This window comes from Lampetra planeri, chromosome 8 (genome assembly GCF_965212315.1).
Source record: "Lampetra planeri chromosome 8, kcLamPlan1.2.h2, whole genome shotgun sequence".
Lineage (NCBI taxonomy): Eukaryota > Metazoa > Chordata > Hyperoartia > Petromyzontiformes > Petromyzontidae > Lampetra > Lampetra planeri.
Window position 1 is genome coordinate 11480487 of NC_136114.1, and position 25495 is coordinate 11505981.

The 25495-nt window shown below is 46.6% G+C and overlaps 1 protein-coding gene across 1 annotated transcript in view; it reads right to left on the reverse strand.

The window, feature by feature from the left end:
* The window catches only part of UNC80 (unc-80 subunit of NALCN channel complex), a 118780-nt gene extending 104308 nt beyond the window's left edge, over positions 1 to 14472 (reverse strand). The window contains exons 1-11 of the mRNA XM_078597260.1: positions 14381 to 14472; positions 13323 to 13371; positions 12020 to 12176; positions 10364 to 10507; positions 10113 to 10303; positions 8747 to 8870; positions 6405 to 6412; positions 5496 to 5611; positions 4431 to 4689; positions 2609 to 2743; positions 555 to 756 (exon numbers count right to left, since the gene is read on the reverse strand). Coding sequence (XP_078453386.1) covers positions 555 to 756; positions 2609 to 2743; positions 4431 to 4689; positions 5496 to 5611; positions 6405 to 6412; positions 8747 to 8870; positions 10113 to 10303; positions 10364 to 10507; positions 12020 to 12176; positions 13323 to 13371; positions 14381 to 14472 — 1477 coding nt within the window. The remainder of the gene's footprint in view (positions 1 to 554; positions 757 to 2608; positions 2744 to 4430; positions 4690 to 5495; positions 5612 to 6404; positions 6413 to 8746; positions 8871 to 10112; positions 10304 to 10363; positions 10508 to 12019; positions 12177 to 13322; positions 13372 to 14380) is intronic.
* Between the last annotated feature and the right edge of the window lie 11023 nt (positions 14473 to 25495).

Consider the following 25495-nt stretch of genomic DNA (forward strand, 5'->3'; position numbering starts at 1 on the left):
AAACAAACGCTGCTGGATTAACAGAATATGTTATTGGCAAGAATACTCCAAATCAAATATTGGACCCCGGTCCAATGCAAAGAGCGACACGCACGCAAACTCTTTGTGTGGAGATAGCTCGGAGTTCCCTGGCAATGGCCTATTCAGAAAGAGCAGTGTGAGATTCTAAGTCTGGTACCTAAGCCACGCAAACATTCAGTATACTGGCCTGCCAATGGCGAATTTAGAAAGTGCACCGCGAGAGCAGTTGACGCTTTGTAGCCGCCAGGGCAAAAGCGACAGTGGTAACAACAGATTTGGGGGGGGGGGGGGGTGAGGCGAGGTGGGGGGGCCGGGTTAACAATTTTGGGGTCACTTATATTTCTAGATTTGAAGTTTTCGTGACTGCAAGGATTTTTTTATTTGTTTTATTTTAATTTGTTTACTTTTATTAATTTAAATTTTTTTTTACCTACGTGACTTCACCGAAAAAACCTAAGAGTATGAATCACTTATATTTGTATGGGTCTGTTGGTCGACGCCGTCGATCTCTCGCGCACGTGCGCACGTCTAACCCAGGATGGCGGTCTGCCAGCCGGTGCGCTCCGTCCCACCGCTGAAGGAGAAGGTGCTGCGCGTGGGCGAGGCGTCGCCGGCGGTGGCGGCGGCGTCCTCGTGGACCAGGAAGGGCACGCCCATGCGCCGCTGTCGCTTCTTGCCCTGCTGGTGCGCCGGGATGGAGCCCTTCCGCTCGCGGTCCTCTCGGCGACTCTTAAACTGGCGGCGGGAAAAACAGAATCGGAAATATTTACGTGCGCCGGAGGAATCCGATGAGCTATGATGCTCTTTTTAAATACTTGATATTAAGTTCGCTTGCTTGCGTGCTTAGGACCGTGCAAATCTTTCGGTCGTTTTTTAACCCACTTCCCGTGATCCAATCGAGCTGACATTTTGCACACAGACTCGTTGTGCGTGACAATGCATTTTCGTGAAATTTTTTTTCCAAAATTGTACACGGTTTAGGGAAAAAGAAATAAATATTTAATTACCAATTGCTTAATGCTGCCAGACAATCATCTGACCCATAGGTGGCAGCCATCTCAAGCCAGAGGACGAGAGGACTCTAGCCGCCCCGATGCCACGCATATAAAGGATTTATAGTGAAAAACTTAGTTTTTACGGGTTAATTTTTTACAGATGTCCTGTAGGGTTCCACAGATATCCGGATGATTGTGGAGATGCGGTGAGTGCAATAGATGAGTGGACGCAATGGGAATATATGTGATGCGTGAATTCGGTGAAAGCGAAATTGATGACGGTAAATTATGATTAATGGATGGAATGAATGAATGAATGGGGAATGAGTGATCGCCATAGAATGAGAATATGAAGAGGGAGCAGTAACGGTGATGGTTATGAGGGGTGATTAAGGGGTCGTAGGGTGGGTTCGAGGAAATAAGTGAGTTTGGAGTGAGGAGCGGAAACTAGTGAGCGAAGGTGACTTTAATGTGGAGGGGAAGTGTATAGGATGGGGCATTTTTTGGTATCTCAAATGTATTTTGCCACCCCATTGTATTCCACTTGTGCTGTTAGTCGCACGTCATGAGACAAAGAAGCCATCTGGATCTCTCGCGGAGGAGTGAACCCCCTCCCAACCGCACGTTAGAGAAAGGCCCACGGAAGTGGACATCATAGAAATACTTTCGAGTTCCCTTCAAGTGATCTCTAATCTGGAAACTCGGGGGCAGCACTTACCCATCTGCCCTACTGCAAATAATGTTTTGTCTTTAATTCCCCAGAGCTGGAATTTAGGTCAATTAAGCTCAGAACCCAATGTAATAGAATCGTTTCTTTGGTACAGCCTTTTGTGATTTGGCGAAAACCATCAGCTCGCTACCCTTCAGAACCTCGTTTATTCGCAGGCAGCGATCTGGATTCTGACTCCGCGGCGCCAGCTCAGCGCTCTGAATTCTGAGATGCCCTCACATCTCCTGGCATTTAAACATTTCAGAAATATCCACCGTACTGCTGAGCCCTTTGCTGCAATTAGCAATGAACGTTTGATTTATGTCATCAATAACGATTTAATATTATAATAATTAATTGACTGTAATTTAAAGAGTCAGTAATAGTTGTGGCACGAATTTTTTGCTGCTTCAGTGACCTGACACAAGAACGAATACAAAATAAGTATTAGTTTTCGGTGATGGAGATTTTAAAATATATATATAATCTCAACTTTTCGGCAAACTTTCGATCTTCAGTAAGACGTCACCCACGGTGTTGGGCGTACACATTTATCACGCTCACAAATACTTGTCTTCTCAACATTTGCAGCACACGATGTATATGTTAACAGCGTAAACGGTGCTCAATCACCGGAGCACAGAGCAGCTTGCTAATCGGGACATTTGGCCGTGCCTCACCACACGGGTCAATGCAGGTTGGTGAAGGTGGCGACTAAAGGACAGAACGATGATGGATTCTTGCTGCACCACCCTCTGCTGCCACACACACCTGCCTTTTGCGCGTGGCGGTAACCCATCCCAAGCACCGTCCAGGCTCAGCCCAGCTTAGCTTGCTAGTCAAGATCTAGCAACATTGTTGAGCGTCGAGTGAGCAGACTCACCCGCTTGAAGATGCTGGCGCTGATGTCGGTGGTGAGGTCTGGCACGGCCGATCGCCGCTGGCTCGTGGTCGACACCTTCGGGAACGGCTCGCAGTTCAGCAGCTCCGGCTCTTCCTTCCTCTTGCCGGCCATGTCCTGGGAAACACAACTCGCTTCTATGACAAATACATCTTAGAGTTGAAGAGTATGTCACACACATAGAAGATTAGCACGGTGTGAAATACATTCAAAATACATACGACAGACTGTTGGGGCAAGTGGTGTTGGCAAGGACCTATTAAGGCGGCACAGCACACAAGGGGGTGGGTGGCCAGCACCACGCCCGGCCGCCTTTGTCTCCCCAGTGCTGATGTTTACACACCACACGAGGTACTCATTTAAGGCTGAGTCGACCTAGGAGAGGTTCAGATATTTACCACTATTATTGGCCATGAACAGGAATCAACCTCAGGTCGCCAGTTTCGTAGCGCAGTGAACTAACCACTGTACAACCACTGTCCTACATGTATAAGTGCTGCTTATGTATAGCACACTCAAAGGCATGATTCTATCGCTTGAGTTTCATCGCCACCATCAGCCATGGTCTATCAACAGCTGGATGATGGCCTTCCCAAGTCGCCACCATCTCTCATAGTCTCACGGTGGATTAATTCCTCATTTGGCTGCCACTCCATCACTAGTCTTCGCCATGGGCCATCGTTCCTTCGAGACAGATTTCCTCCTCAATGCCACTTTTTCAAAAAGTCAAAACAATTCATCTGATCCATGTACTCACGTAACTTTACTCTTGATTTTTTTTTTTACAAAATTGAAGCTACATATTTGAAGAAAAACATTTTCACGTGCCAAAATTACTCTGAATGCAAAACATTCTGAGATGTGATTGTGATGAAAAGTGTGACATCACGGGACAATGGGGGATGATGATGACAGGATGTGGCCTTAATCCGGCAGTGGAGAGACAATGGCTGATGATATTTAAATATAAGTGTCTGCTAGGCACACATCAATTCAGTGATTAATCGATTGGAAGACATTTCTAACGTTCAAGAAACATGCATAGAATCACGTTCGTCAAAATTAATAATTTACTATTCGTGCAAATTATATGCAAATGCTACATTTCAGATAGTTGAACAAACAACAAAACAGATGGCAGACTGAACATATGAGACAGATAATACAAATTATATGGTATAAACAAGGCATAGCAATTTATCGTTATCAATTCGTGACTGTATTTTATGACAACTCGTCAAATCAAACAGCAGTGGGAAGGTTTAATTTAAATTACATGACGGGTGAAGCTCTTCTACTGGAACTGGGACAACTGATAATCGATGTGGTAACAGATTACTTAAATCGCCTGCCTGTGCAGCTCTGACGACGACACAAACGCCAAGCTTCCTTGGCAATATGTTGCACTCGCGCGGACAGCAACCGACAATCATGACGATGACCGATGACGATGACGGTGCTACAAACTATGAAACTATAAACTCTTTTTATTTTACTAGGTAAAGTCCACTGAGCTATATTGCTGTTTTTTCAGAAGCGACCTGGCCACGTGGAAAGTAATAGCAGCCAAATACTCTAAAACGCATGCATCTAAATGTGTAGGGGAAAAAAAACGAAGGACCCGGATAAAAATCCACACGACCACTGGGATAGAGACATGCAAACTCCAAATATACAGCAGGCATCAGGGTCGCGATCGAACCCACGACCTGCCGTATACCAGGCGAGGTAGTTAACATCTCGCCACCGTGGCGCCGCGGTACGGCCAGGCAGCCAGCCAGCCAGCCAGCGTGTCGGTGCTCGCCTGCGTTTTGCGAGTGTTGACGAGCGAGGGCAGCACGGCCACCGAGTGGCTGCGAGGCCGCGGCGGGACGTCGGGCTCGCGGCGACCTCCCTGCTCGGCGTGCTCCTCCAGGATCTGGCGCAGGCGCTGCAGGAAGAAGGTGAGCCCCCAGTGGACGCCCTCCTCCGACCAGTGCGGCTGGAAGAGGCAGCGCAGCGCCGCCACGTCAAAGTACGTCGCCTGGTTCAGCTTGACGTCCGGCGGGGATCCCGCCTCGGCGCTGCGAAGAGGGGGAAGGGACGGGCAACAGATGGGGCCCAACTTTACGGCGAGAGCAACGGTTAAACCTTTTGCCGTTCCGATGACGTACGTGTACGTCATCAATTTTTCATCCCAATCCAATCTGATGACGTACGTGTACGAGACCAGAAGAAAAACTCAAATAAATTTTACGGCACTGAGGCTCCCACAAGGCCATGCGGGAGGGCGTGTGGCACAGTTTGGCGCCCGCTATCATATGTCGCTACAGTTCTCTATGGTGAGTACAATGCATGTAAAAACAACGGCGCCTATGCCTCTCTAATTTGTTTTTACGCTGAACCGCTTGCACGTTCCGAGATTCAGCGGTGAACAGGAGCCACCCTGCAACTCGCAGACGTCTCTGAATGGGAAAGGGTTACGCGAAGGTAAAGGTGCAGTGGAAGGGTTTCCCCTCGAGAGAGCTCCAGAGAATGTTTGGTCTACCCCTTCCAAGCTGGTCCGACGTCGTTGTATGTATGCCGAACGTCTTTCGCACCGTACGTAGCCAACCGTGCTAATCGGAGGTGGGAATATCCACGCTTTACCCCACCACACAAGACCTGTACACATTTATACGGCTGGGTGGAGATCGAAGAAAGTGGCCGCTGTGTCAGCCGCCACCCCGGGAAATCTAACAGGTAACCTCGAGATGAACGACTTTAACATTATCCCACGGCGGCATCCCCAGAGCAATAAACTGTGGCGAAAAGCACTCCTCGTGTGTGTCATCTCGTGCCACGTTACACATCCACATCGCCGGCGGGAGGAGGGGGGGGGCCCCCTTACGCTGCGTGGGGAACGGGGGCGACTGGTGCCGGGTGCTCGCACTGGCACGAGGAAGCGCCCGGGGCGGCGTGATTGGCTCCCGCCTGGCACAGCTCACACACCACCTCGATTGCCTGCTGCACATGCGGCACGAACACGCGCACGCGCACACATCGCAGCGTGGATACATTCAGCGTCCGCATGGGATCGTAGCGTCAGGGAGGTACGGTTGCATGCCTTGACGGAGGGTCGCGCTCATTCCACGCACAGGGCTCGCCACAAATGAACCGCGGTTGCCTCGCTGATCTCGGCAATGAGCTTAAACCATCAACAAGCGAACTCCGTTCATCGCCGCAGCGGCTTTTGGCTGGCCGTCGAACAAAGATGTTCACTGCATCGCGCGCTTTCGAGGTGCGATTCTGCGGCCGTCTGGAATGCTCTTCCATTCGATATTAGGAAGCAATGCATTTTTATATCTAGTTTGAAAACTCATTTCTTTAGAACTGCTTTTTGTGTTTCGTTTGTTGTCCTTCCCCCGCACCTCTGATTAGCACGGCTGGCTACGTACGGTGCGAAAGAAGTTCAACAGACACACATATAAGGAACTTTACAAAAACAGTATGCATGTTTATTTTTATCGTGAGAAACAGTCAGCCGTAGTTTTGGGCAAATACCCGTAGGCTCACACACAGAGACCTGCAGATCCATACAAAAACGCAAAAAAATAACCACAGATTCGCATAGAGACCCATGTAACACAAAACAATGTGGCTTTATGTCGCATCTACATGCAGCCACATCTCAAGATGCTGCACAGAAACAACGTGCGTGCGTTTATTTTATCATAGAGAGGCGGTCAATCATAGGCAGAAGAAAATACCCATAGACACACGGACATCCACAGACTCACATTGAGACCTACAAACTTACCCACAGGCCTGTACATAGAGGACCAGATTAACGCGGTGACCCAAAACGTACAGTTGAATGAGGCTTCACATAGCATCGATATGCAACTTCATATCAAGATGCTGTGTAGAAATATCGGGAATGTTTATCTTGTACACAGAGAGAGAGATGATGGGCAGTTAAAGGTCAGACTCGAACAGGAGTTGTCAGCAAAGAAGGCTAGGGGGTGGGACCTCAAGCACCTGGAGGCAGCACAGGAGAAAGAGTGACCTCCCATTGAGCAAAGGTTAACTGGTGGCTTTAAAATAAATCATTGGTTGCCAGAGCGGAAAGTGTGTGGAGGGGAGTAGAGCGAGATGGCAGGGGAAGAGGCGGTAGGAGAGTGTGTGGAGGGGAGTAGAGTGAGATGAGAGAGAGAAGACCATGGATGATTTGCGATCCTGAAATTGACCTGGGATTGGATTGGAGCTGGTGGAGTGATGTGGTTATTTTTTTTATGGACGCTGAACATGTGCAGTATACAGTGTGTTCAAATATAACTTCATGAAATTGGCACGATTTTATAGATATATATGATAGATATGCCACTGCTGATAAATAACACGCAGATTTAATATATATTCCCTTCAGTGTAATGTTCTTTAATTGCTCTTGTAATTGCAGTTTATGTATGCACTTATTAAAATCTCAATTGATAATTTCATTAAGAACGCACAATTTAAAATAAGTTAAAACACAGACCTCCTGGAGCTCATCCTTCCTGTTGGGTTCTGTCGTCAGCGGACTTAACAGCAACACCCTCTTAGCTGTAAAACACACATGGGTTTTCTCGATACAAAGCCCCGATGTACAATTATGCTGCAGGAGCTCTTCATAGGGGCCATCCATTGAGTAGGTACGCAAAAATCTGTCAAAACTTGACCGCTCCCCCCTCTCCCTGTACACACGCGTACTTTTTACACCCCAACCCTCACCTGTGTACGTACGCTTAGACGCACCCCCCCCCCCACCCGAATCCTATAGAACGGCCGATATTTAATCCACGCAGAAACGATCAAGAATTAATATTATTAACGTGTTTAAGCAAATAGATAGTCCACCACCGGCTGCATTAAATTGCGTACCTTGGCCACTTATTTTGCTGAGCTGCGTGATAGCTGCAGTCAGGGTCACGGTGGCATACAAGTGGCACCTTTCCCACAGTCCCACTTCTCCCGGCAGTAATTGGTCTCATAGCTGAAGAAACTGAACTGTGGCTCATTTGAAGGCCAATGTAGACGAATTATTATCGAGACATAATCCCCCCCCGTTTCCTATGCGTACATTGTCAGTAGACCCCCCATACGCAAGCGTACGCATTTGGGTTAACCCCCTACCCCCTCGATGCGTACGTACTAAATGGATGGCCCCATAGCAGTTGAGTGCTCTTTCAACTAGGCCAGCAAAAACATCATCTGCAACAAAGCATTTCAATCAATCAAATATTGACGTCTTTAAGGCACATTTTCTTTAAATCAGTGCCCCTTGCACATAAATTATCCTTCCATTAAAACTTTAAAAGCGTGCAGTTTAAATGGTAAATAGGTTAATCTACAACCATACGTGTTATAACGTTCATTTAATTTTCACCTGTAAAAGCCAGGCCGAACGGGCGAACGTTTTAAGTTCATTTGTAAAAAATAAACGTTCTGGACGGTCAGGCAGTCCCTCACGTGACGAGGAATGGAATTCTACAGGGTAGGAGCTGCCTAAGCAAAGGAACAACGCCTCAGATGTCTTGCAGTCTCACCCTGGGGATGTTAAGCGAGTCCCTCCTCGGTGGATCGAACCAGTTGGGAGGGGCAGTAGGGAGTCAAAGATTATCTCTGAGATAGCGGGCTCCCTGGCCGTGTAGGGCTTCACAGGTCAGCAGACTCACGCTGAAGGTGATCACGCCATGTCAACGTGGCAGTCAATGCAACCCGCGGGGCACAGACGTCATACGATTGACCCGTTGCACGATTTCTTGGATTTTCTGTTTGCACATAGTCACTTGAAGATGTTTTCTTGTTCATGTTTTAGTTTTTTTGTTTGTTGCGGTTGCACCCGATTCAAGAGCCGAATGGCTCACAAGGCTATACCTAATAAATTAACTTTGAACTTGATTGGATCCTAAACGTGTACCAGTCGATAACCTGGCAGGAGACATTCTGCACAAAGCTGCAGCCAACGGACATCAACCCTCTGGGTAGCCCGAGGACTCGGGCGTTGCAATTGTCAAAAGACTCAGGTTTACAGTAGTAGTAGTTTTAATAACTTCTAATGCCTACTGCAGGACTTGTGTTTCCACCCCCCCTTCTTTTCTCGCGAGTGCAGTACAGTACCGGTGATGATGTTGCGGGTGGGTTTAATGAGCGCCGCGAAGGCGGGAATCTCGGGAAGGCGGTGCTCCCACATGGGCTGCCAGATCACCTGCCCGCTAGCCAGTCGGAAGGTCAGGTCCGACTCCTGACGCAGCGCCACACACGCACACGCGCACAAACACACACGCACACACACACGCACACACACGCGCACACACACGCACACACACGCACACACGCACACACACGCACACACGCACACACGCACAAACACACACGCACACACGCGCGCACACACGCGCACACACACGCGCACACACACACGCACACACACGCGCACACACACGCACACACACGCACACACGCACACACACGCACACACGCACACACACACACGCACAAACACACACGCACACACGCGCGCACACACGCGCACACACACGCGCACACACACACGCACACACACGCACCCGCACACATGCACACGCACACACACGCGCGGTCATAAGCACATGCACGTGCCGTAGAAGCCCCTTCTCTTAGCGACGGCCATTGGCTCCACGAAACTGGGCGTTAAGTGAGTCGGGCGTTAAGCGAGTATAGGAAGCACATGTTAAAGGCTTAATTGGTTCCGATGGAATCGAAAGTAACCTCTTTTCACTTAAGAAAACGTACTATATAATATTTAAACAAATGATGTTAATACATAAGGATACTAACAACATTTTAAGCACGTAATATGAAAAGAAATACGATAATCAATGCATTAATTAATACTTATTGTACCTACAACAGCCCGTCGTTAACAGGAAAATGGTCGGTAATCGATTAGTCGTTAACAGGGGTGATCAGTAAAAAGGGTTCTACTATACACATATATGGGGTATAGAACACAAATCCAAACATGCAAGAATCAAAACAACTCACAAGTTAAGTACGTCCCAGGGCAACAACACTGAGTCTCCCATGGTCCAGGTTACCAGGATAAAGTTATTGTCAAACAGGCCCCATTGCATTGTTGTTCGATCCGTACAAGAGTCATCTAAAATGGAATACGCTCGATCTCATCAGAGAATCAGAAGCGCAGTAAGTTTGAGTCTGTAAAGTACTTGGATCGTCGACCACCATGCATTAACAGTGGTCATAGCCTGCGTGGTCGTGGACCACAGAGGGCAGTGCATTAAAATAAATTAGTCGTACTGTACTTCTATGCTCCCGCGTATATGTTCCCTGCCTTCACCAAACCAGCGTGTCCAGGCTACGCTCAAATTCCCCCGTGGCGTGAACAGTCTGTCGTCCAGCAGTGGATTGACAAACGGAGCCTGACAACGCGCATGCACAACGGCCCATCGCCACGCTTATGAACACTCGTCGCGCAGCCTCTCACCTTGATCCTGTTGACGAGCGGCGCGAAGAGGAATACGAAGAGCTCAACGGTGGCCATGGAGAGACCGTAGGGGCAGCGTCCGGTCACCTCCCCGCCGTCGGGAGCCGGCGTGGACCCCGGGGTCACCGCGTGGCTCGGAGACGCCTGGTTCGCCACCTGGTGCAGGAACGCAGTGCTGCTCGATCCACCGCCTCCCGCACCACCACCACCACCGCCGCCGCCGCCTCCTCCACCACCACCACCGCCGCCACCTGCGCCGTGGCTGATGGTCCCCCCGCCGCGATTCAGGAGGGAGCCCCCTCTCGATGCAGCGCACTCCTGCGGCGCCTCCAGGAGCATCCAGTGCAGGGTGTAGAGAAGTTTTGTCTCCGCCACGCCGAGCTTGTCTTGGTGGCCTGAGGGTGGTGGGGTTCGGGGGGAGGTGGGGGTGGTGGTGGTCCATGCGGCGTTATCGTCCGCGCGGATGAATCAGCGCCGCCTGCGTTACGTGGTTGAAGCGACGCGGGCATTGACGGTTGATCGCAATTCGTGGGAGATGTAAGGGAAGCGCATGGGGTGCAGCAGATAGGTGATTAGTCTGCGAGGTAGCTATTGTTGCTTACAGTCTCCACGACGACGCTCGTTGATGAGTTTGCGTTGCGCATTGAAAAAATATTCGTCGAACTAAGGACCCCTCTGTGAAAGAGAGGGTACTTGTCTATAACATCTGTCGGTTCCCCAGTATCGATTCGAGCAAGTCACTGCTGATGAGATACTACATGTCGAACCCGGTCCAGTTTGCTTGTGTTGCATCATGCTGCTGAAATGATGCTCTCCCAGAAAATCGTAGTGCGCATGGGTTGTGGATAAAAAGAGATGCGGACCGACAGTTATGTGAAGGAGACGTTGTCGGCTTTTCTCGATTGTTAGATTGGAGAAAGATCGCAGCTTTTGAACGATGGTGCTGGATATTAATTTTACCTGCTCCTTGGGACAACAAGAAGAACCAACAAAAGTCTACTCATCACAAGAAATCGTCGATACAAGGTAGACTGTTCACCGTCATAAAGATGGAAACTAAAGTATTTTGGACACGTAGCTAGGCATGTATGGAAAAGTGGAACGAAAGAGAAACAGGTGGACAGACGAAGATGACCAGATTGAATTATACATTTAAACCAGGAGGACAGGATACCAATACCATAGCAAAGCCTGAAAAATAGCAGAGAGTGGAGTAGCTTAATTATCAAGGTCACGAGTATCTAGTAATGAGAACAACGACGTAGAGAAATGGGAAAGTGTGAATTGCTGCCCATACCCAAGGGACATGTCCAAACTAGGACACATCGCTTTGCCGACCCACCTGGCATGCTGTTTCCCCACCCCTGTCCACGTGGATAATCCAATGAGCAAGGTTACATCATGTGTATTCGTATCTATAACATTAACATTTGTAACACCAGACATGGATAGACCCGCAGCAAACGGAGGGAACATGCCCAAATGTCTCCCGTGGGGGTGAAGTGATCAAAATCATTTTACGTGCATGTGCTAGATGGATTTTTGCATCACATGACCATGGGTTGTGAAGGTCTTCATCCAGCAACGAATTGATCATGGCTGATGATGTACAAAGAATGACATGTAAATGGTAAGTGTAGCTTGTATTTAAGTCCGTAATAGCAACGTTCATTAATGGAGCTCAAACATATATATTTAAACATTGCATTTTTTAGTGTTTCGACTCGTACATATGATCGCAATTATAAGAGTCCAATTATACATTCTCAGCAAGCAGCACGCGAGCTCCAAAAACAAACCCATTATAGAAAAATGTAATTCTTGTCGCCGAACCGATAAATTATTCATCTTGCCTCTGAATAAAATGATACTGTGAAATTGCACCGCAGCAAGCTTGAATCACGCACCCAGCTTGTTCCGGTTTGACAGCAGGGTAGCTGTGCAGTGCATCACGTGTGGAAGCGACGTCTGGATGAGCTGCCAACGGGTGACGCTCTGGAGGGCCTCGCAAAGAGCTGGCGAGAGCCCCTGGAGCTTGTTTTCCACCAGCACGCGCTCAAACGACTGCAGTGGAAAAACATATATACCAAGGTGCAGTGAGTGCCTGCGGACCATGTATCTTTAGCCCTCTGTCTCTCACATGCTGCCTGACAGGGCCATTGAAAGGTTATTGGAGGCCCCGGGGCAAAATGCCACATGCGGCCCGCTCAGTCCTCCTGAGGCCCTCTCGGATCTCAGGTCCAGGGCAAAATGCACACCTGTGTGTGGCCCTGCTATGTTGGCGTTTATTCTGACAGGTTGATTTCTTTGAGAATGAACACCTGTAAATATACAAACTGTGCTAAGACAAGACTCGTGTACATTTTAGTGAAATTCGCAAACTCGCCTTGCTGTAAGATAGCCGCAGCACAGTAAGTGGATTGAATCCAGATGTACAGAGCTTCGAGCATTATTCCAAATTAGCATTTTACCCGTCCAAACACTCATGAATGGAATTTTCTAAACATCCCAAAGCAGGAAATTCCTCAAAAATCTCAAGAATTCACAAGGCTTTCCTGCACAACAAAGGGCTTTATATCTTGAAAAATTCCAGCTATACAATAAAAACTCAAAGCCAAGAATTATAGTCGAATATATGACCAACTCAAAGTCGACATTTACCACCTGTATTCCATAAGTAGCCCCTACTAGTGTTCTACACATGTAGGCAAATTCTGATGGATTATTCCTCTTTGCAGTGGTTAAAGGGCAATGGAGAAATTACCATCAAATGGCCCGTCATTTAAAATCGTATTCAAACTGGTTTCCCGACCTGCTTGCAACACATTCTAACCAGTGTTTAATTAGGTTCAGCAGTATTTTTTCAAGTGTTCTGTGAATGTTGACAGCACCACCCCCTTGAATGTAAACCCTTCAAGGGAGTTTGCATTTGTATTCCACCATTCGCTCGTTCTAGCAAACACCCCAGCGGCATTGCTGCTCTGGGAGCAGGTCTAAATCTGGAAGCAGGTCTAATTTCTGGCAGCTAGGAAGACACCGTCTCTCTCCTCTCTATGGTAAATACTGTACCTCGGTATTCCAGTTACACAGAGGACACCTTGATGGAAAGAACAACTCTCTCTGGGTTATAGCTGTGTGTTTTGACTGCACTCGTGCTGGTGAGAGTAATGAAATTACTAGCACTCACAGGCATATGTTTTTCACGCTTACCACACATGATGCTTCATATTGCTTTCCTAGTTTTGGTCGTATGAAGGCACTGCCAACGGCAAAAAAGCAAAGACAAAGGCAACGATTTTTTTTTTACCGATGATACTTTTCAAATGTTTTATACACAGATATGTTCACAAACACATTGCATTATGACATTCTAATGTTCTCAGAAAAGTTATAAATAAGAAAGGCAAAAGAGGACACAAGTTAGTTGATGTCTCCATCGTATATTCTTCGTTTATCTTGACGGGTTAATCACCATGCTCCAAATGTCAATTTGTAGACGTAATGGCCGTGGTCAAAACGTCAATACGTTGTAATTTAAAGCGCCGTGGTTTCATTCAACGCTGACATTGCGATTTGAGACAGCGGGTGTCTCCCATGCAAACAAACGAACGCTGCTGTCCCTTATCTCGTGGGGTATTTCCAATATGCCCAATGCCACTTGGTATTCCGGACACCGACTACGAGTGCCCTACACCAGCAGTCGGGCTAACCACCTCCACACACACGTATGTACTGTACACACACTCACTGTCAATCGCACACTCATTTACACAACACACCCGTAATTTACACACGAACGCGCCAGACAGTTCACTCTCATTCACACACACAAATATCCCCCCCCCCCCCCCCCACACGCGCATAGCCTTTAACAGACTGTTGGGACAAGTGCTGTTAGCGAGCACCTATGGAGGCCGCCGTAGTACACGAGGGGATGGGGTGGCTACCACCACACCTAGCCGTCTTTGTCTCCCCAGTGCTGATGTTTTATACGCACCACGCCACTTCTCTATTTAAGGCTGAGTCGAAATAGGGGAGTGGGGGGAAAGGAGGCGAGAGGACCGGTTCAAATATTCGTCACTTAAGTGGTTCATGAACTAGAATTGAACTCGAGTCGCCGCCGGGGTATGTAGCGCAGTGCGTTAACCACTGCGCCACCGCTCGCCCACAAAACACGCACACGACCTCGAATGCACATTCTCATTCACACTCACGCACGCACTCTCATTCAACACTCGAACGCCGGTTGTGTGTGTTCGGGCACTCACCTCGTCTGCCGCCACAGGAACGTCTGTATGGGGAGCGGTATGTCACTGCCAATCTCGCGGACGTACTCGTGCGATATTTTGCGCTTAACCATCGTCTCGGTTCATCACAAAAAAATATTACAAATCTCACCGCGTTATGTAAAAAAAAATAAACCAACGCGACCCGGGGCTAAACACTCGCCACGGGCAACAAACCCGATCCCACTCGGCACCGCCGCCGTTCTTCTCTCCCCGTGTTCACGCGTACAGCCAGCGAGCGTCTCTTCTTAATCGCCTTCACATCCATCCATACCTCCCTCCTTCCACGCACGCACACTGAATATAAAAGAAGGCAAAAAGACCGGACCGTAGATTTACTAACGCTCGAGCTGCCGCTGCTGCGCTCGATTGCCCAAGCGAAGGCGAACGTAAGTAAGAAGGCAGGAGGGGGTGCAATAGAAATATACTGTACGGTTAGAGATATATATAATAATTTTTTGCTCTCGCTGTTCACGTTCGTTGGCAATAGTCGCGCTGCGCCGAACTGATTTCAGCACCTGGGACAGCGCCAGCAGACGCGCAGCTCCGTGACGTCAGCGCGCACGACACCCCCCCCACCCCCCATCTCTAACACCCGCCCCCCACTGCTCCCCGGGGGATGCACAGAGACGGGAGAAGGGCAGAGACGGGGGCAGGGACTGGGGGGGGGGGGCAGCCAGAGCTGCCCTCCGAGCCCCAGGTGTTTAATTGATAAATCCACAGCGTCCGCACGCAGGTCTCCGCGTCGAGGAGGACCTGAATGACTGCCTTTAGCTCATCGCTTTGTGTTTGAGTCGCTGGTTTAAGTCACTGCAGTGTACAACTGTTCACGTTCGTGAAACGGGTTAAAGGTGCATTTGTGAAGGCGAAGTAAAGACAAGGCGAAGTGAGACTGTGGCCATGAAACCCCAAACTATTTAACATCGCGTAAACCCACTGGAGCCCGGCCTCCTTCAACGGAGGTGGCATAGCAAAACGCTGCACGAACTCCCTCCAGAAGCCCTCTCGTGCCTCGCTAACGTCGACATTGGCAATTAGCTCGTGAACATATTGCCATTGCGCAAGAATAGATTAGAATTGCTTTATGGGGTAGGCAAGTTCGCATTTCCGGAAAGCAATGGTCCAAATGGCTGTTTTGTTTGACAGGTCTACGTTTTATTACACAGAGCGAATAATATAATCAACAGGTCTCCCTTGAAAGAGATGTTTAGTCACAATGGGCTCTCAGGAATAAGTATATATCTGGTATGGTGAAATATTGTTAGTGAAATAGACCTTTTTTATCAAGTTATTGTTGGTTTAAGATGCGTCTGTTTTAAGAACCCATTTAATTTCACGGGAAAGTCACATTTTTCGATATTAATTTGACAATACAATTTAAAGGGGAAACCAAATATCGTGGCTACTTTCTCTAGTCTTTTAAAGCATTTCTGCATGAGACTGAAAAAAACCGCACGGATACTGTACATTCAAAAAACACACCCTTCACGTGATTGTTAAACACGCGCCGTTGCACATTTCACGATCTCGTGATTTGTGTATCACTTTTTAACGGCAATATACTCGGGGCATATAAACACCATTGTCTTTGTTGCCCACACTTAAACGCACCTTACACAAGACTGGACAGCGCACGCTGGTGCGATGACAAGAGTGAAGACGCGCCGTGGGAGAAGGGCTACTAAGCAAGAATAATCCACTGAAAAGTCTGACGCCACTGCAGGTGACATTATACGAGACACGTCCTGAGAGGATCCGCTGGAAAGTTGATCGGAAGATGGGGACGAAGAGGAAGGAATCAGCTGGTAGGGAACAATGTGGGAAACGCTGAAGATCGTGAAAGATGAAAGCTTTTTTTTCGATTTAAAGCTTTCGTGACTGCAGGGATTCATCTTATTGGTTCTTTCGGTAAAGTCACGTAGAAGGGAAATAATGAAATAATTATTCTATTCTTTATAATATTATTTCCCTTCTACGTGACTTTACCGAAAGAACCAAGAAGATGGAAGAAGCTACTGTCGTGGGCATTGACCCCTCCCTCCGTTGAAGATGACATCTTTTGAACAGACCAACAAAGCACCTAATCCACAGAATTGAAACGCCACAGACGGCGCGGGTGTTGTGGGCAAATGGTTCCGGCTATAGCACGGACGTTGTGGACTGATGATCGTTCGACTCACAGTAATGAGCGCTGTCATAGCTCAATGGGAATTTTACTCTGGGATTGCCCCGAATAAAGCACGCGTTGATTCTCTCCGGAAAGAAAGGGTGCGGGGTGAAAAAAACATTCTGTCCTTGCGGTGCAAGGCTTGATGCTGTAAATAGGATCCTACCCTTTAGAGACGACAGACTGACTGACTGAAGAACGCAAGCACAGCCATACGAATGGCTCGGACGGTTTATAATCGAAAATGTAAACGTACAAGGAGATACTGCCGCTGAAATGACCGTGTGATGAATGACGCCACGTAACTCGATTTGTGCTCGGTCTGTTCGAGTCGGCGACCCCGAAAATATAACCACACCACGTCCAGTATACCAATCGCTACGGCTGTGGTCGTGACGTGCCTATACCGGGGACCCAAACCAATCTTCAGTGAGAAATTAAGCCGTGGATAATAGCTTCAACCAACACACCCTGACCAGCGTGGTGAAGTATGGTCAGATAACCCTCCACTATAGGCACGGTGTGGGTAGCCCCAGCAGTCGATTGGCAAAAGGGCTGTACTGTACATGTGTAAGGACCCAGTGATAACCTTGGACAGTCAATATAATTGTACAAAATAATTGCATGCAGTAAGCGGAGCAGATGCGAATAATCTTTCGGCTTCTGGACTGTGGCGCATATATGTACTTCGTGACGCATGCTTGTGCACGCAAAGGTGAAGGTGTGAACAGCACGCGCCCGTAACCTCCAGGGAGGCCGCATAGAGAGGAGAAACCCCTTAATTACAACACCCGACGCATTATTAATAATAGAGTAGGCGTAATGGTGCTGTCCTAATACGGGCCCGCTGATAGTACTGTATTGCATAATACAGCATAATATAGTACAAGCTTCAAATCTAGAATTAATATAGTACAACGTGCGTGTTGAGACCAAGGCCGTAGCCATGGAGTCAACATTGGGGGGGACCAAATCTTCCCGGGTGTCTAGGGGTCCCAACCCAGAAAAAGATCTACATTTGAAAACTCATTTCCTGCCTAGAATATTTAAAAATTCGCTAACACATGGGATGGACTTTTAATTTGTTTTTTACAAAAATGTCTAATAGTGTATTGTATTACATTGCTATGTTTTTACTTTTCTCCCATTTCTTGTTTCATTGTATGTAATGGCAGAGATTAGGGATTAATAAAGTACAACCACAATCATATAAACATAAATCTATCCATTGATTTATATGAAGACAAGTCCAGATATTGTGGCCAAGGTTTAGCAAATTGTTGTTTTTATTTACATAGCATACCATTTTTTTTCTAGCAATATATTGGGGGGGGGGATATTTTGAGCATATTTGAATAGTGGGAGGGGGGGGATGTGTCCCCCTCCCCCCCAATATTCAAATATGCTCAAAATGTGTCCTCCCCCCAATATATATTATAATGACAGCCTTGGTTGAGACCCACCAATACGCCCTTGCGGATCGTGGCGGCGGGGGGAGGGATGTGATTATTTGGCCATATTTCATCACACTGGTCAAGTGTGCCGGTTGGTGAAGGCACGGGACGTAGACGTGGAAGCATAATATAAGTGCGGTACAGCAAAGGATTGTGTTGCATTGCACTCTGCTGCCTACACCACGTCGCCCAACAAGCCTACAACACCTGGTATGCATGGTGGTTGCCCATCCCAGCCCTAGAATGCAGGATAAACCACCGTACTTCATCTTCCGAGATCAACCCCGATTCCGTACGATTTTGGGATCATAGGCACACACAAATATGCAATCGTGCTTACATCATCTCATAATGTAACGCCGTCCAATACTGAACGTAAGCATACGTAGCCTACCAAAACCACCTTAATACCGCCTGTATCTACGCGCCGTATTTAATACGGAGTAATTCATTTTACTGATAAAAAAAAACATCATAGCAATGATGCGTTATGCCACTATCATGATGTACGTAACGCTATTACGCTGCAGCTCAGCTTTAATCGGCCCAGTGTTAGCTTTGGCTTTGAAAATACAGTGCTTGCATGTCCTATCGACGTTTGTTTTTATTGTTGTGGAATCTGATTTCACGTCAGTCATTGTTTAATGCGTGGAGGCAAATGTCCAAATATCCTACTGTAACGTAATTGCGGGTTTGCATCCATGATTTCTCCACAAGCTATGCTTTTTTATCATCAGCCATGTTCCATCCACTGCTGGATGAAGGCCTCTCATTGCAGTTGCACACGAGGCTGATTGTATTACTCCATCTCCGCGTTTTATGTCCACTCCGACTCGTTCCATTCCATCATATACTCTTTACTTATATAAATTTCGTTTGAGTGATTTGCTTATTTTTGCATTACTTTTTTGTATTGTTTGTTATTGTAACTTCATGACCCGCCCCGACTGGACAATCTGTAAAAAAAGAAGAGCTTCATAGCTCATCGGATTTCTCCAGGATAAATCGAGATTCTGACGACTGCCATTCCGTCGCAGATGTTTGCCCGCAATGTTCCACTGAATTTCAATCGGAGACCTTTGGATCGCAAGTCCAGTGTGCGATTACACCACGCGGCTGCGCTCTTCGTTCCCCGTGCAATTTTAAAGGGTAAACATTGTATGCTCATTACTCTCGACATTTTGATACGTGCGGAAAAACCGGTAACCGATTTTTTACCGGTTTTTTTTCATACGGTTACCGGTAATGAGGGGAGGGGGGAGGTTTAACAACCCTAAACGATATCCTGTAGGCGTATGTATTATATCAACACCAAATTAGCATCCTTCGAATTTCAACCGGAAGGGAAAAACCGCGTGTACGATTTTTTCTTCACCATACACATATAACAAAGACAAAGCCTCCCCCCCATAGCCTATTAACAGACTGTTAAGACAAGTTCTGTTAGCGAGCACCTATGAAAGCCGGCACAACACACCAGTGGGTGGGTGGCCAGCACCACCCCCAGCCACCTTTGTCTCCCTAGTGGCGATATTTACACATCGCACCAGACAATCATTTAAGGCTGAGTAGACCTAGGGAAGGCCTATGACCAGTTCCGATAATCGTCACCGTGAGCGGGAATCGAACTCGGGTGGCCGGGTTATCGGGGAGCGCTAACCGGTACACCACTGCTTCCTCCACATATAACGTGCACTACTTAACAAAAGTACCGGTACTTGATTTTGGCTAACACGTTAGTTGTGTACATACAGCACCGTGTAAAGACTATATAAATAAAGTGGATGTTCAGATGAACCGAGGATAGGAATAGGTGGAGGAAGAGGAGCCAGGAAGGCATGAGTGATACAAATGGCAGAATGAAGATGCTGCCTTAATCCATACATGACAGTATAATGTATGACAGTATAATGCATGACAGTATAATGTATGACAGTATAATGTATGACAGTATAATGTATTGTTTCACACATGCCATTTTCATTACTCTTAGTGTGACTGGATATTCATTGTAATCACTAGGCCCCTCTTGCGTCTCAGTGGTCTATTCCCGCTGGTTACAGAGCTATCTCCACAGCTGTATCTGCACGACGATCTACCTCTGTTCACACCAAACCTGATTGGAACTTGTTCCAAAGAACATCAGTCCAAGCCATGCTTTTTTAAATGAAGGAATATCCTAATCATTAATCACCATTATTTATTTTTTAACTTGTACAATGAATGAGGTTAATTCAAAAATACGTTTCAGATTGATTGGCAAATCGTTCTACAAAACAAAATACCGTCTATTCACGAGAGAGAACCTCTCGCTCCATGCAACTGCACACCTCTTGTCAACGATTTCCGTTTTGGGAATGAATTGCACTCTGCAATTAAATCGCGCAACCTTCGAAAGAATCGTCCTACAATGTTCCAATGCTTTGGGATTAATCAGGCAGCGTTCACATATTTTTTTTATCCTCTACGTGGAAATGTATAATCACACATTGTCGATGCAAATGAATGATACTGAGCCAGACGGAAATCTCATGACAATTATGAATTATAACATATCGGCCCCCCTTCACTGACCACACTCACACACAAGACGGGATGGTCTACGGGTAAACCACGCAAGCTAACAAGACCCCCGGCCTCACGCCACGTACCCACACGCAGCAAACACCTCGATTGCACAAGACAACGGGGATCATCATTGAGTGCCACCGTGTATACTGGTCTGTACTCTGCTGTACAACCTGATTACTGATTGGCACGGTTCAAATTAGACGTCACTTCAATGTGGCGATGCCAGCAGATAGACAAACCGTTAACAACCCGCCCTATAGATCAGGTTGGGTTGTTTTTAAATCCTTTATATTAAGTTCGCTTGCTTGCTTAGGACCGTGCAAATCTTTCGGTCGTTTTTTAACCCACTTCCCGTGATCCAATCGAGCTGACATTTTCTACACAGACTCGTTGTGCGTGACAATGTTCGTGCTATTTTTTTTCCAAAATTTTACACTTTTTAGGACAAAAATGCTATATTTAATTACCAATTGCTTAATGGTGCAATGCAATCATCTGACCCATAGGTGCCAGCCATCTCAAGCCAGAGGACGAGAGGACTCTAGCCGCCACGCATATAAAGTATTTATAGTGAAAAACTTTGTTTTTACGGGTTATACTTATTTTACAATTGTAGACGAACTTCTTCAGTCAAGCCTCGTTGAACCGATGCCATCCACCCGTTTACTTTTCATTAAGTACGTGAACTCTATTGCAGCATTTCCGCCAGGTGGCGCACGAATATATATTATCTGATAGATACTGTCGTCGTTTCAAAGGTCAACCACCCATACTATATCACACCCTCGGATGGGATGACCTGCCGTCCTCCACCATGCACATGTTTCCCACCCATAACCAACACCTCCTCTTCCTAAATCCCCATCATGGGAATGTGGAATTCCCTCCCTTGGCTATGGCCCACGAAGAGATGTCAGCACAGTTCCACGAAAGTCACAATTACTATTTTATGTTAGACTTTTACCTAAGTGGATGCATATGAGCCAAATTTTCATAATACTCTGGGAACACACAACACGTGCGCACTCCCCACAAATTTGGCTCAAAAGTTTTAGTAGCCTCGGGCCCACCAGTCCATGAACGACGCTGCAATATGTTCCCAGAGTGATCTCTCCTACGGGGATCGCTGTGCCCCGATGGAATTTTACCTACTCTGAGTAGGCTCAGTCGTCAATCATTTGCCTTTTCAGAACTTAAATTTCGATTTAAAGCTTTCGTGACTGCAGAGATTCATCTTCTTGGTTCTTTCGGTAAAGTCACGTAGAAGGGAAATAATAAAATAATAAAATAAAGCATAATAAAATTATTCTCACGACGTTTCGGCCACAACGCAAGCAGCTGTCCTCAGGTGAAGAACAGGTCTGTCGGGAAGACAGCGTCTGAATGAAACACCACCAGGCTTACCAGCGTATGCTGGGTTGGAGGGGGAAGAGCGCCTTGACAAAATAATTTGCATATCAAGAGGAATTTAGCATATTTATGGGAAATGCAGATATGGGATTAGTCACTACTTCTACGTGACTTTACCGAAAGAACCAAGAAGATTTTCAGAACTTGTCTACGAAGGTTGAAAACATTTTGGAAACATGTATGCATTTGCTCTGCCTGTGCACATCTATAACGGCCGGTGGGAGCGGGGGGGGAATGATAATTCTCATAAAGATGTTCCAATATGAAAAAAAATGTTAGTATTAATTTGTGTTGCTAGTAGAGACTTCGCCATGACAAAACCGGGCAAATAACGACAGGCTTACCCAGGGCCTCCCCAGCAGAGCCGTTACCTGAACCCCGTTGTCTCATCAGGGCCTACGGACGTACTTCGGGACACCTGGCGCGAGAGCTTCTGTCGTTGTCAATACTTAATGCCTCGTTGGACAAGCGCATGGTTGGAAAGCGTTACATTATCCACGTATACATGCATGTGTTTTCTTCTTCATTATGAAGTAACATAATTTACGGCACAATAGAACTTCTGTGTGTTTTTTTTTAAGACGAGCCTGAGTGTTGGAACACTTAGAGGTCCACGCTGGAACATTACGTGTCCAATACAATGAAACCCGCGTGTCATCCTTTATACACAGTCCTGTATTTATTATACATTAAAATATATATTTCCATCCTGAGCTGGGGAAGCAATCAACCATCATCCCCATGCCGGGCCAATTTTATATGATTTACTTATGACCCTCTGAGCCCCAATAATGCTCACAATGGCCGTGTTTCACGAACCGTGCTCTAAAGAGAGCAGACTTTTTCCTTAAAATAAAATCTTGTCAGGGTCAAATTGGTCCTTGAATTCTCCTGAAAATGTCTTCAATTTTCAACCCCCCCCCCCTAAAAGCAATGAATGTGTATTGGCTCTGAGTGACAAACGTGCTGCTTTAACTCAACTATTTTCTCAAGCGATGCCTGTTCATAATGAAGTGCTTCAGAAGCGTGCCAGTCAATATATCATAACATTTGAATTAGCACACTTCTCCATAAGACAGTGACATATTTATCCCCATGCCCTTACAGTATTCAATTCCAGAATACCTATCTTTCCTCTGCCTATTACCGACTGCTTCTCTCTCTCTCTATCGCTGTTTGTGTACAGGTCCCAGAGATGAGGTTGCAAAATAAATCCAACTTGTACTACACGAAAACATTCAACTGTTAAAGCTGTTGCTGGGTTCATCACCAATAAATATTCCTTTTTTTCCATCATGTCACAGCCTCTTAATGGCCAGTTACTAAGCGACAGCCATCCTGGTGTACACTGCGAGCAGAGTAACCTAAGAGGATTACCAGTACCTGCCTCTTGGTAATCTAATTACAGTATTCATTACGCCCCAACAATATTTGCATTAGCATGCATCATGGCCAGCATCAGGGAAACACAATTATTCGTGTTTTGTCTGTAGCTAGTGTTTGGTGTCGAGCTTACGAAGCATATATATATCAGGTGAAACACTGGGTAGGTTCGTTCCCGCTCCATCAGATATATCGTCGATTCGCGCTCTTTAGACGCATGGCACGTGCGTTTGACAACTACGGGGTACACATAAAACCGGGACATTTAATTTAACGAAGAATCTCTCACAATACCAGAAGATGGGGAAGACTACTTGTAAACCCAGTGATGTACTATTACGCAACTGACAAAAAAAAACGGGACATTTAATATGACGGGAACACTTACAGATTTCCCAAAAACGACTACCGGTATCTAAAAAAAAACCAGGTGGTAAACTGTAGTCACACACTTGGACTAATCCACCCCTGTTCTTAAAGCACTAGTGGTCAACATTTCAACATCCTAAAGTCGCCACAGACATCATCTCAAGCGGACGTCCCTCACTGATCTGCTCAAGACCCCGCGGGTGCCCCCGCCTTTTCTGCATCCATCAAATCACCAATGACTCTGCGCCTGCTACTCTCAACGAGACGATCGGGAGAGTGCCATGCGCAGAGGTCACCGCGGATCAATGCCATGGACCGCCGCTATCCAAGCGAACTGAGTCATTTCCACAGCATTTACGCGACTAGGAATCGGCCCAAACTGAAGTATAAAAAAGGTGGCCAAACTGTCAGTTTATTTAGCCCAATATATATTTGAGGGCCCCTAATTGAAGCGTAATTAATGCCCGATTACACATTTCATTAACACGGTTCAGTTGGGTCATTGCGGAGTGGCAATCATTTTAGAAACGTTCTCTGGAACTCATAGAGACTCGAGAACATCTGATGAACATTATGATTGTACCATATTGTAACTGCTCAACGGTTACAATGATCAATTTGCTCAGATTCCAATGCAGCATTTCAAAATAATGCTGCTGATGGTGATGATGATCGCAATGATGCTGAGGACGCTAGAGATAATACTGAAATTAGAATAATAATGTCGACGGTAACAGTGATGCTTGTGATGACACAGCCAACAATTGTGGGATGATTAATATGAAGTAAACTGACCGTCAAGAATCCTGTAGTTCTGTGGCTCTTAACCTGTGGTGCACCCAACCCCTGGTGGTGCGAGATGCCCTTTCTGAGAACCAAACGGGTGCAGGCTGCAGTGCAGGTTATTAACCACTGCTGTAGTTGGTACACCTTATGTAATGTAACTGCTGACAGACAGTTTTTTTATTCTGTTTTTCCCTAGTCCACGGCATGTCAATTGCGTAATGGGGCTATTAAAGACATCATTTGAGGACTGCAATGGTAATTGCCTCTGTCTCATTTGAAAAGCACCCTCATACACTGTCGTGTATGCGGTTGAACGGCTTCCCCATTTTCAGGCTGGCGTATTTGGAGATGTGTAATCAATTGCAATTACCGTCATCTGGCAAACGCAGTATGTCACGTGGCGTGAGTTTGTAAAATTCGTAAGGCCAGTTGTTCTCTCTGTGTTTGGAGGTCACGTAAGGGTGCCCTCTGGATTGAGGTGTACATTCAATATGCAGACGTTTGGTGGAACCGGTGACATGATATCTGTTCTCATACCTTCTGGTGCCCAGATGTGTTTCTTTCTTCCTTTAAATATATGAGGATTTGTCTTTTTTTAGATTGACACATGCTGTTATGGTTACAATTTGGCAGGTATGGAGACTGCTCAGTTTGTCTTGACCAACAGACAGCACATTTTGTGTAAACATTGACCAGAAATAACTGTCGATTATTGAGCGTACCTGTGACGTTACATGTAAAGCTTGCGACATAATAATTGTGTCGTCAAATGTTCCAATCACAATTAAACAACTTCTTCCAATGTTGTAGTGTTTTGTTTCATGTATTCAGGAATGTGAATTCCCTTGCAACTTAGTTTTATTGTAAATACATGTTTTATTTTTTTACACATTCCTGCGGAGGGAGGTGGTAGGAACGTTGGGTTACTCGGTCAATGGCCAGGGTCAACGGCGGCGT